The 12,048-nt window shown below is 36.5% G+C and overlaps 1 protein-coding gene across 1 annotated transcript; it reads left to right on the forward strand.

The window, feature by feature from the left end:
- Positions 1–3,955: 3,955 nt before the first annotated feature.
- LOC147532196 (synaptotagmin-5-like) lies at positions 3,956–11,570 on the forward strand. The gene is made up of 13 exons (XM_086649541.1): positions 3,956–4,359; positions 4,467–4,569; positions 4,966–5,018; positions 5,143–5,263; positions 6,487–6,608; positions 8,093–8,194; positions 8,328–8,402; positions 8,745–8,824; positions 9,111–9,261; positions 9,341–9,571; positions 9,765–10,061; positions 10,147–10,260; positions 11,122–11,570. Exons 1-13 carry the CDS (start codon positions 4,255–4,257, stop codon positions 11,266–11,268), a joined length of 1,701 nt encoding a protein of 566 aa, XP_086505667.1. The 5' UTR covers positions 3,956–4,254; the 3' UTR covers positions 11,269–11,570.
- Positions 11,571–12,048: the final 478 nt, after the last annotated feature.

The following is a 12,048-nucleotide window of genomic DNA, read 5'->3' on the forward strand; positions in this document are numbered from 1 at the left end:
TTGATGGCATAGTAGAAGTGTTGGATTCTTGCTTAGACAATGGGGGTCTCTTGAGAATTTAATATCTTGTTTTTATTCATGAATTAAATGTGGTACTTTGAAGTTTTCATTTGTTACCCTTTATAATGGGTTTTCGGAAAAGTTTGAATGGATTTTATGTTAAATTTTCGTCACGTAGAACAGTCGAACCAAACCGGTATCGGTATCAAAATTCGGTATAGACATACCGATTTGAACTTCAGTAACTTCGTGAGCCAAAAACGGTAGACTCCAGCCAGATTATTCAACCATATTTAGTTTGAGTGTACCATCTCAACTCAAGAAACTTAATTTAAACTACTAAAGTCGAAATCGGTGAGGTCGTGTGGTTTTCCAGTCACATGAATGAATAGTTACAAAGAAAGTTCCTTTTTTTTATGCAATGGAAATACATTAATAAATCACAGAGTTGTTACAATAATGCTGAGAAAGAAATTGAGGAATACTAGTAAAAATGCAGTTGCTGTTCTCCGTTCTCGCTCATTTGGCTAATCTGTTCGCCGTTTGAATTGTACTTTCTATTGATTAGGTGAATTTGAAGCTGAGGAATTGCGTATGAAATTGTTGAATATTGGAAATGTGCATGTTGGATTTCCATTGGATCACAATCTTCTTTTGCAAATGAGTAATTAAAGTTTTATTATTGCTTTAGCTTCACTTTCCTCTGCTGTTCGGGCTCTACCTGTGTTGGCTATAACCATCATAAATTGTCATTGTTGTCGTGAATAATAACAAAGTCCATTCCTATCAATTCATTAGTTTTAAAGGATGCATCCGAGTTTATTTTCACATATGGTTGTTTTGGAGGGATCCATCTATGTACTTTGTTTTAATTGTGTTTCTTTGATTTCATGTTCATATTAAAAGGGAATTAAAAGGGAAGGAAAGAATCTGGTGTATGACTAGTGGTGGCCAACGGGACGTGCCGACACGGAAACGGACCGGCACGGCCCGTTTATTTGAGGACACGAAACGGCACGGAACGGTCCGTTCCGTGCCGTGTCGGGGCTGGGATTTTAGAGCCCCAGACCCGTTAAACACGGCCCATTAGACACGCAGAAACGACACGGAACGGATCGTACACGGCACGGCCCGTGGGCACGGAACGACACGGAACGGAAATGGCAACAACGACACGCTAGCAACAGCCCAATTTAGTTATTTGAATTTTTAAGAATTACCTAGGGTGTACTAACATCCTCAAAACACTTTTAATTTCTTTTATTTTAAAAAGTTACTTAGGGTGTACAACACCCTCTTTTCCAATAAAATAAACAAATAAAGTGGTAAAGATAGTCCCACACCTAAACCACAAAATATAAAGTAAATGTGGAGAATCTTTATACAACTCTTTTCCAATAAAATAAACAAAGATATGACATAAACTCTAAAGTTTTTGTACATCACAATTTTTTACTTGAAAAAAAATGTAATGTTTCTTTTATTAGTTTTTTTGAACAAGTAAAAAAAATATTTATGAATGGGTCGGAGCCACGGGAACGCCACGGAACGGCCACGAGAACGACTACGGGAACGCCACAGAACGACCACAGAAACGGCGCAACGGAAACGCCACCGGAACGGCTGGGCCGTTCCCATGGGCCGTTTCTGTGCCCAGACCTTTGTGGTCTGGGCACGGAACGGCACGGCTCAAGCCGTGCCTGGCGTGGCCGTGGCGTGTTTGACACGCCACGGCACGGCCCGTTGGCCACCACTATGTATGACATTGGTGGTAGATAAAATCGTTCATTGAAAACAACAATCACATTGGTGGTAGATAAAATAACACTTCGACCACCCCACTCAAAATTGAGACTAGTATTACTAATAAATGCAGGGTCAAAACCAAGCAACAAACATGGAGACCTCCATCGACACCATTCTTGAAGTTAAACGTCGATGCATCGTTTTCTATGCTCACTGAACCGGCCGGGATAGGATGTATTATACGAGATGAAGAAGCAAATTTTATTATTGCAGCAGCGGACTCAGTTCGATGTCAGAACGCAGAAGAAGGCGAAAGTTTGGCTATTCTCTCCAGTATTTTATGGGCTATTCAACTGAACATTACCCACGCGCATGTAGAAAGTGACAATCAAGCATTAATTATGTTCATCAACGGACAAAGTGTTGGGCTTCATTGGCAATCCAAAAGAATCATGCAACAAGTGAAGGGCCTCAAAGACAAATTCACTAGTATAATCTTCACCTTTGCTCCTAGAAATGGCAATGCTCAAGCGGATGCACTCGCGAAATGGGGTCGTAGAAATGGACATAGGAATATTTGGAATTTTGTACCTTCTTTTATTTCCGGTTTACTCTAGAGACCTTGTAAGGCTTTGTTGCTTTAATTTAAGTTTATTTCGTCAAAAAAAAAAAAACAATCACATAGAGACAAAGAAAGTTTCCTATTGGCTTAAATTTAAAGTTTGATGAGTGCTAACACTTAAAATTTAAAGTTTGATGAGTGCTAACACTTAGATATCTGTAAGAGTACACTCCAAATTTAGAGTATTTATCTATACCTTTATGTCATCATATAATTCATATATATACGTCTTGTTGGAAATGATTTTTTAACAAAAATTTTAAGAGTATTAACTGGATCTGACGTTTTAAAAGTGAAGTCTGGTAGTCTTTTTAATTCTTTTTATTATTCTAGTTAGTTTTTTTGTTGAATAATTCTACTTAGTTAACTATCCATTCATGTCTTAATATAATAATAATAATATCTAATATATACTATTTAAGTATATTATGTATTTTCAGTTTAGATGAGATATTGTGATATACGGATAGATCGACATTCTAATATCTATGTTATATTTGATGAAGAAAAATGCGATAAATATCTAAAATCTGCATTGCCATCCAAATATATTCAGATATGTCAAATCCAAATACAAATATATTTACATACCTAATTTCGTCTTAACAACAGAAAATATGATATGTCCACATCATTTTGGTGTAGTGGTTGGATACTCACTGCGTAACAGGAAATTTTCAGGATCTATCCCACTGAGGTGCAAATACAAAATTTATTGAACTTGTGTGTAAATAAAGTTGAAGTAATTTAGATGGACTTCAGACGTACTCAAATGAGGTCATTTATTTTGCATATCCAATTCATAAATATTTATATATATCTTTGGATCTATAGCCGCCCTCATAAGATAAATGGGAGTTCATGTGTAATTAGTGCGCCTAGAGCAATTACGTGGGGCGTCTTTAAAATTTCCTAATTTCCCTAGGCCGCCGTTTTGGGAAAGCAGAAAAGTTTCCGGGGAAGACGGTGGAAAATAAAAAAAATTCAAACCAAACGCACCTTATCTCTCTTCTCAGGTCGACCCTCTCTCTCCGACCACCGCCGACCGGCTCTCTCTCTCCTCTCTACCTCTCTTCTATCATCTCTCTCTTCTCAGTCTCTCTCTTCTCAATCTCCCTCTCTTCTCTGTATCTCTCTCTCTAAGTTCCGGCGAAGGGAATGGTCCCTTCGCCGGAATCCTTCGTTTGGAAAACCAGATGAAGGAAGGACTACTTCGTCTGGTAGAACCAGACGAGGGTTCCGGCGAAGGGGACTCCCCTTCACCTGAATTATGAAAAAAAAGAAGAAAGAGAGTGAAGAGAGAGGAAACAAAGAGAGAAGATAAAAAAGAGGGATGGAGAGAAAGAGAGAGGGGGAAATAGATGATCAGAGTTGTTGTCGTCAGAAATAATGACCGCCGGAGTTGGTGTGGGTTAGAAGGAAGATGGTGGAAGAAGAAAATCAAAACATAAGAAGTGGGTAATGTTCGGAGGAAACAAAAAATTTTGTTTCCACCCAAAACTGTCTTCCCCGAAAAATATCCTTATTTCCCCTAAACATCGACCTTCCCCCCAAAATGCGTGTAGGTGAAAAATAAGTGGACCAATAGAAAAGGAAAGAAATCAGATCTTAGGATTCAACCTACTTACTATTAACAACACAGTCAACTCTTTTTCAGATGTAATTTTTCAATCACTCTCCTTTCTAAACCCCTCCCCCCCCTGAAACCCAACTAACCCATTAGCTTCTCTACCAATTCCCACTTTCTCACTCTAACACTTTAAAGTTTCTTGTTAGTTCAAGCAAAACCAGTAGAAGAAGAAGAAGAAATTCTTTTCTTGAGTTTGTTTGTTTGGGATTTTCAATTTTCTTCTTCTTTAGCATTTGTGTTTGTGAATCAAATCACAATGTCTTTCTTCTTTGGTTTAGTAATTGGGATTTCACTTGGTATTGCTCTGATTTTCGCTTTTGTACATTTTGAAAATTCCCGATCTAAACTTCGTTCTCAGCTGGTAAAGTTTTAATCTTTCAACCCATGATTTCTTTTTTTTTCTTCTAATTTTGCATGCAATTTCTTAATTTTCTTCTTCTTCATTTTGGGTTTTGATTTTTTTTGCAGGCAACTACAGTAGCTGCTTTTGCAAAAATGACAGTGGAAGATTCAAGGAAAATTCTTCCAGATGATTATTATCCTTCATGGCTTGTCTTCACCAATAAGCAAAAGTTAAGTTACATACTCTTCCAGATACCCAAGTCTTAGCAGTTATCGATATTGTTTTCCTTGTGGCCACCCAGACTCCTGCTGAAGGAGTACAGGGTTTTGTTCCTGGGGAAGGCTTTAGGAACCCACCTAAAATGGCTAGACACTTACTAAGCTTAAGCGCGCACCCATAGCTTAGGCTTCGAATGTTACCAACCTATGTGGGACTATTACATTATGGTATGAGACAGCTGGTCTCCAATTGTGGGGGATGGTATAGTCCCACTTGCGAGTTTAAGTTTAGTAAGTGTCGAGGCCTTCTGGGCAGGCTTGTCGAGCCTCTTCGCGAAGAACAAAACCCCGTGCGTTATAATACTGGTTTGAGTACTGATTGTTGTGTTAGCTTTTCCTCTTTTGCAGTTAAATTGGCTTAACCTTGAACTTACAAAGATTTGGCCATATGTAAATGAGGTTAATTTCCTGTCTTTAATTGGGCCTTTATGTTGTTAAATTTGCTTTCCGAAATGTCTTGATTGGTTGGGAATAGTTAGAGCTTAAAAATGTAATTGTTGTTTATTTTCTTGTGGTGTTAAAGGCAGCATCTGAGCTGATTAAAACTAGTGTTGAACCAGTTTTGGAACAATATAGACCTGCCATCTTGTCTTCTCTCAAGTTTTCCAAGTTTACTCTTGGTACAGTTGCTCCTCAATTTACAGGTTAGTCTTATTGCTTACTTTATCTGACTGAAGAAGATTTTGTCCAATGCTGAAGCTTTTGATAAGCTGTTTTGCTGTTCTTATGACTATCTCACGTTATTGAGTATGAAGTGATATTTTGTTAGTTTCATATAATCACATGCTCATTTGTCTATTCTTAAATCATAATTTGGTTCTTCCTGTTTGAGTTGAAATCTGTAAGTATGGATGTCATGTTATTGTTGTTCATGTCTGAAAGCTGATTATCCAGATAAAAGTTTCAAACATTAATTGGCCCATTCATAAAGAATTGGCTGTGGTAATATAACCGTATGAGCTTGTTCAGCGTTTGCTATAAGCCTATAATTGAATAAGATGAGTTTGACCCACTGAGAGAGAGTGAAGTCTTAAACTCAAATTTAAAGTTCTTGGGTTACTGCGGATACACGTTGTCTCTGTGAGTTGACAGAATTAAGTTATAATTGCCAGTGAATGATCTACTTGAGAAATTCGGTTTCGCTGACCATATATTGGTTCACCAAATGAAATCTATAATAACAAAGACCTAGATTGGTACATAGCCTGATATAGGAATCAGCATGAACTCTATCATGGAAGATATCTAGGTTGATTTTTCTCCGTGATTAGCCGGTTGAAGAAGACATCCTTGAAACTTACAAGTTGCAATTAGTCCCATAAGAGCCTTAGAGTCAATCATCGGTTCAAGTACTTCTTTACTGTTTAACAGAAGGACTCATGCTCAACACGATATCCATTTCCTATCCACCAAAATTTTGCATTGTCAATGCCCATTTCCTAACTTTGTCGCAGTTCGGGTGCCCTAAACTCAATATACTTCCTATATGGCTGTAAAGTACACTCTAGTCCTTCAGTTTAAAATAGAATAGGAAGGTTGTATTTGCTATTTTGCTTCGTTTTGTTTCTGCTTGCACTCAGTTGAATAAAAAGTTTTATAATGTTTCCATTGTTTTCTGTTCGTGCCACAGTTCTATCATTTCTATTATTCCATAAAGTGTTAACTATTTCCTCAGACGACTGAAACAAATAAAATACCTTCAACTCTAGAAATATTTATACGTACTTATATTCCTATCAATAACCGGAAAGTCTTCTTCCAAATGTTGTCACAGTAAACTGGGCTGTACTTCCCGTTTGCAATTTAGTCTGTTCATTGTTCTGGTTGTTAATTTTACAAAATTGATGTTACTTGCCATATTCCTTAGGAGTTTCGATCATTGAAGAGGGAGGTGGGGGCATCACAATGGAGTTGGATTTGCAGTGGGATGGAAACCCCAGCATCATACTTGATATTAAGACTAAACTTGGTATCGCACTGCCTGTACAGGTGACCTTTAACCAGTACTATTACTTCAACTGTCCGTTTACGTTGTTGCATTGTCTCACGAATTAATTTCTCTTCAATCCAAGTAAGGAGTACTATTACGTTTTTTTTTTTTTTTTATTTTTTTTTTAACAAAAAAAAAAGTAAGGAGTACTATTCATTTAGAAAATTTTGGTAGGCTCTCTAGAATAATCAATATTTGGGGAAAAAAAAGCTTTCCAACCTTGAGGTAGTTTGTCGACAAGGCAAGACGTAGCTTTGAGACTATAGGTGCTTAATCTCGCCTTTAGAAAACTTAAATAACATATCGTGTGCAAAAAAAAAATGTAAAAGAAATGCTTACTTTACTACTAATATAGCTGGTGTGCTTCACGGCAATGGAGGCTCATTCTGCCTTGAAGTATTTTTACTGTGTAGTAGGTCTTGTGACTGAACCACATAATCTCTTATATTCTATTTGCATGTGATTAGTTATTTTTATTGTCTCTTCTCTGATTTCTTCCGGTGTGTTATAACAAGATCTTTCTACTACGCATGGTTACAGCAAACATGATTCTTTCCTAAAGTTGTCTCTTCAGAAATATTGGAATTAGTGTATTGTAAAATTTGTAAATGCTAGTCGTAGAGATTGACCAATTCCAGCTCAGGATTATTATGCTTCTAGTCTTACTCGTTTATCATATCTTTCGTCATGGTTTCAATTTTCTTTTGACTCTTACTTTCTCTTAGGTTGAGTTTGATGACAACGGAATGTGTTGTATGGAAGTGTGTTCATTTTCATGAGTTCCGTGGAAGTGATGTTGTGGGGGAGGCAAGGAAGTTTATTCCATGGAATTGTTTAAAAACCACATATTTTGTCTTGATTTTGAGTTGATGGGACTACACTTAGATGGAAATAAAATTGCAACCAAACAACTGAAACTCGCCTATTTCAACATAACCCACCTATTTCCTAGAAATGAAGGCCATCAAACACAACCATAGAAGTTTTGAGGAACCATGATCTATTTACTAATGAGCTAATGTACTTAATTGACATGCACAGAAACATCAAATGAAGTATCAATTCGATAGATCTTATTTAGGGCCTTTGTGTGTGGTGTCTGTATGTTTATATTTTGCATGCATTATATATATTTGTCTAAATTGAATATGTAATGAAAGACTAACTGGTACTGCAAATTACTCATAGATGAATAGTAATTTGTGCACGTTCTATATATAATGCACTAACATTATTCCCGTGTTATCTCATAAAAAAAACATTATTCCCGTGTTCACGTCTTGATCATCTATAGGCTAAAAATCAACTCAAATCTATGCTTGAGAGGTGCCAAATTAGAGTTTGAGATTACATTGGGATTTAGAAATAGAAAAAATGATTATTTATTCTCAGTAAGAAGTTAGAAACTGCCACTATATGAAATAACAATATAAAATTTCAGCGACTTTTAATTGACATTGTCGTTTTGACTGTTTCTATCTAGGTAAAAGATATTGGATTCACTGGTGTTTTTAGATTAATCTTTAAACCGCTAGTTGAGGAACTTCCATGTTTTGGAGCTGTTTGTTATTCTTTGAGAGAAAAGGTGCGGCTTTTCTTTTCCGTTAGCTACTATTTTGCAGATGGATTCCAATCATTTTAAGCAATTAAGACTATCAGTGGATGGTAACAGTTAGCTGTGAAGTAAGATAACAATATCACCATGTCTTGACTTTCAGAAAAAGTTGGATTTTACACTAAAAGTTGTCGGAGGAGATATATCTGCCATTCCTGGAGTTTCAGATGCTATTGAGGTTTGTGCCCAATAACATCTCTCTTTAGTGTGATCTTTTCTCGTAACTGGTTTAGTATCTTTTGTGGTTAAAAATGCAACTTGAGTTGCACAATCTCTGTAGTTGGATAAAGTTAAGATAGATGAAGGATAATTTGAATTTAGACCTACCTAGTCCTAGTTAAATGGTTCTCCTAGTCCTAGTTACTGAGATTTTTCTCATTTTTCCTCTCCAATGTTAATTTTGCATCAAAATTGTGCATAAATACGGAATCTACATTCATATAGTTTTACTTGCTACACTTCGGTAATAAGCTTTATACGGAGAATGTAATTTTGTCAATTTGGAATCTTATTTCTGTAGGAAACAATTAAGGATGCTATTGAAGATTCTTTAACATGGCCAGTTCGCAAAATTGTTCCAATTATACCTGGAGACTACAGGTATGTCGTTCATGGATATTTGAAAAAGAGAGCTGATAAGCTTGGTTTCGACTTTCTTAGACGCTTGAAGCAATAGAGTGGTTTACGAACAGCCTAATGATACGTGTAGCATACATTTATGTATTGGTGATTGATTCTTCTTTTTCTATTCAAGTAGGGCGGAGGAAATGAATAAACCCATAAGCTCTAATGGATTAGAGTCATCATTGTCCAATTGGCCATATAATTTCAATTAAGTAGTTTGGATGTTTCCAGCTTTCCTAACCTGCAGTATTTTGTTGATTAGTGATCTAGAGTTGAAGCCAGTTGGAACGTTGGAAGTGAAACTTGTACAAGCCAAGGAACTCACAAATAAGGATTTCATTGGAAAATCAGATCCATTTGCTGTACTATATATACGTCCATTACGTGAAAGAACGAAAACAAGCAAAACAATTGTACGTAAACCCATTTTCTCCTTTGTTTCTTTTCATCTTTCTCTCAGTTAAAAATTAATTCTATATCTTTTTTCCTCAGAACAATCAGTTGAATCCTGTGTGGAATGAACATTTTGAGTTTATAGTGGAAGATGAATCAACTCAAAACTTGGTAATAAAAATTTACGACGATGAAGGACTTCAAGCAGCTGAGCTAATAGGATGTGCAAAACTGCAGCTAAAGGATCTTGAGCCAGGTAAAGTGAAGGATGTATGGTTGAAATTGGTAAAGGATTTGGATGTGCAGAGAGATAATAAGAACAGGGGTCAGGTAAGAATCAAATTCCCTCATGGTACGTTTAAGCTTTAGATAAGATATAGGAAGAATGGCATAAGTTACAATTACAAAAGTGAACTTATCACATACGACCCGTTCAAATAAAATTAGAAGTTTCTGCTTTTAAGTTTGATATAGTGCTAATTTTCAGTAATTTCAATGATCCGTCTAAACATTTTGCTTTTAGGTACACTTGGAGCTTCTGTACTGCCCCTATGTCATGGGTAATGGGTTTACGAATCCTTTTGCCTCCAAATATTCCATGACTTCATTGGAGAAGGCTCTTGGTAGTGGTAAGGATGGAACAGATGGTTCTGACGTTGGGCAAATATCCAGACGGAGGAGAAGAGAAGTCATAGTTAGAGGAGTCCTTTCCGTGACAGTGATATCTGCAGAAGATTTGCCACCCGCTGATATAATGGGGAAGGCTGACCCATATGTTCTACTTCAAATGAAAAAAAGTCAATCCAGAAACAAAACTCGGGTAAACATTATGACTTACAAGTTTGCAGATATTTCGTAACTTAAGCTGTAACTTTTGTGTTTGTAAATATGGAATTCCTTTTCAGGTGATAAACGACTGCCTAAATCCAGTTTGGAATCAAACTTTTGACTTCGTAGTCGAAGATGGCTTACATGATATGTTACACATGGAAATATTTGATCACGACACATTTGGGAAGGTAACACTCTCTTTCCGGTTTTATAAATTTCATTCTTCAATCAATATTTTGTTTCGAAGGTATTTTATAACTAGTCTCATGACTCGTCGTGAATAAACCCAAACACATCATGAAGATGTGCAAACCATTGCCTACTTGGTAGTTTCCTATTAAGGATTTAAGTTTACCTTGTTAGGCAAACCATTATCGAACTCACTTTCCAGCCTAACCATTTACAATAATTTGACAACCCCAAAGTTCAGAAACTATTATCTTCTGTCAAAAAATGTTTTAACTAAAGACTACCATCTATTTCATATTATCGCCCTCTTCTAGTCGTCTTCATTTACCTTTCACCTAACCAATTCAGTTAGATGAGTCTTTCTAATAATAGTTTATCCTGTTAGAGCCCATTGGGTCGAACTCTCCTTAAACCGGCTTGCAAGGAAAGGCTTGTCTGTCTACTGTGTGAGATCTAATGCCTAGGCGACGTTTGTACTTCCCTGCTACCGTGCTACGTTATCCCTCCACGCAGGGCTAAGGTTACTCATTCCATGTCCCTACCCGTCCGTAAGATACTAGCACTGATACCATGTTAGAGCCTTTTGGTCGTAACTCTCCTTGAAAAATGGTTTGGAAGGAAATAACCCCCGCGGTTTATCTAGTCTGCGAATTTTAATGTCTAAGCGATGTGGGATAATGCTAATATAGTCCAACTGAAGCGAGATTGAACACCTTTCGTTTTTCTAGGAGACATGGTATTTCGATTTTCACTTTTTTTGGGTCGTTGACTTTAAACAAGTGGTGATAGAATGGTTTGATGGGCTAGGAAAACATAAGGAAGAACACTACAAGCTTGATTTATATATAAATTTCATGCAGGATTATATGGGGAGATGCATCTTAACTCTCACAAGAGTTATCATGGAAGGGGAATACAAAGACTCTTTTCCAATAGATGGGACTAAATCAGCTAAGTTAAATTTGCATCTCAAGTGGGCAGCCCAGCCGATATATCGAGATTCATGATTCGAAAAAAAATCCTACTGCCTTATTGTTTCTAAGTAGGTACTTCATTTCTTACCGACGCGGTTTCTATAACCAAGCACTTAAGGAGGTAGAGTTTATTATCGGCCCCCTTTTTGAGGTTGATTGGGGCTGAATAAACTGTAAAATTAACTATTGACGAAAAACATGTGGACTATTTGCTTTTCAATTTTTTCGATGAATGCTTGAAGAAAACTTCTATTTTTGCAGATATTTGACACTTACACATGTAACAGTAAATTAAACAGTCGAAAGGGGAGTTTAATTACGAAGCGGTTTTATTCTCTCTTCCTTTTTAGGGTTTTTTGGGCTTACCCCCTCGTCACTAATTGATAATTGAGTTTACCCCCCTCAATAATGAGTAATTGAGCTTACCCCCTTAGACTTACTACTAGTGACAAAAACACAAAGGCTATGTTTGGCATACGTGAAATAATTGCCACTACCAAGAACAACTATTCTTCAATATGATTCATATTAGGGATTCTATCTCATTTTATTGTTTGAATTGGTCAGGAATATGATTAGTAAAGATTGGTTTTGTTTATATATTATTTACTTTATGATTTTATTATCACATACCAAACATATCCTTAATAGTTTTGACAAAAAATCTAAATTCAAGGGGGTAAGCTCAATTACCAATTACTGAAGGGGGTAAACTCAATTACCAATTAATTTTGAGGGGGTAAACTCAAAAAACCCTTGTTTTTATTTTAACTTTTGGAGGACCGAGTAATGGTTTTGAGTAATTTGAGGAAA

Source organism: Eschscholzia californica, unplaced genomic scaffold (assembly GCF_041429995.1).
Source record: "Eschscholzia californica isolate CP2 unplaced genomic scaffold, dmEscCali1.0.p SCAF_6, whole genome shotgun sequence".
Lineage (NCBI taxonomy): Eukaryota > Viridiplantae > Streptophyta > Magnoliopsida > Ranunculales > Papaveraceae > Eschscholzia > Eschscholzia californica.

Excerpts from the sequence above, each read along its gene's own strand:
- LOC147532196 (XM_086649541.1), top strand. The coding sequence starts at position 4,255 with ATGTCTTTCTTCTTTGGTTTAGTAATTGGGATTTCACTTGGTATTGCT. Across the intron at positions 5,019-5,142 it reads TTTGGCCATATGTAAATGAG|GCAGCATCTGAGCTGATTAA; the intron begins GTTAATTTCCTG and ends GTGGTGTTAAAG. Across the intron at positions 8,825-9,110 it reads ATTATACCTGGAGACTACAG|TGATCTAGAGTTGAAGCCAG; the intron begins GTATGTCGTTCA and ends TTTGTTGATTAG.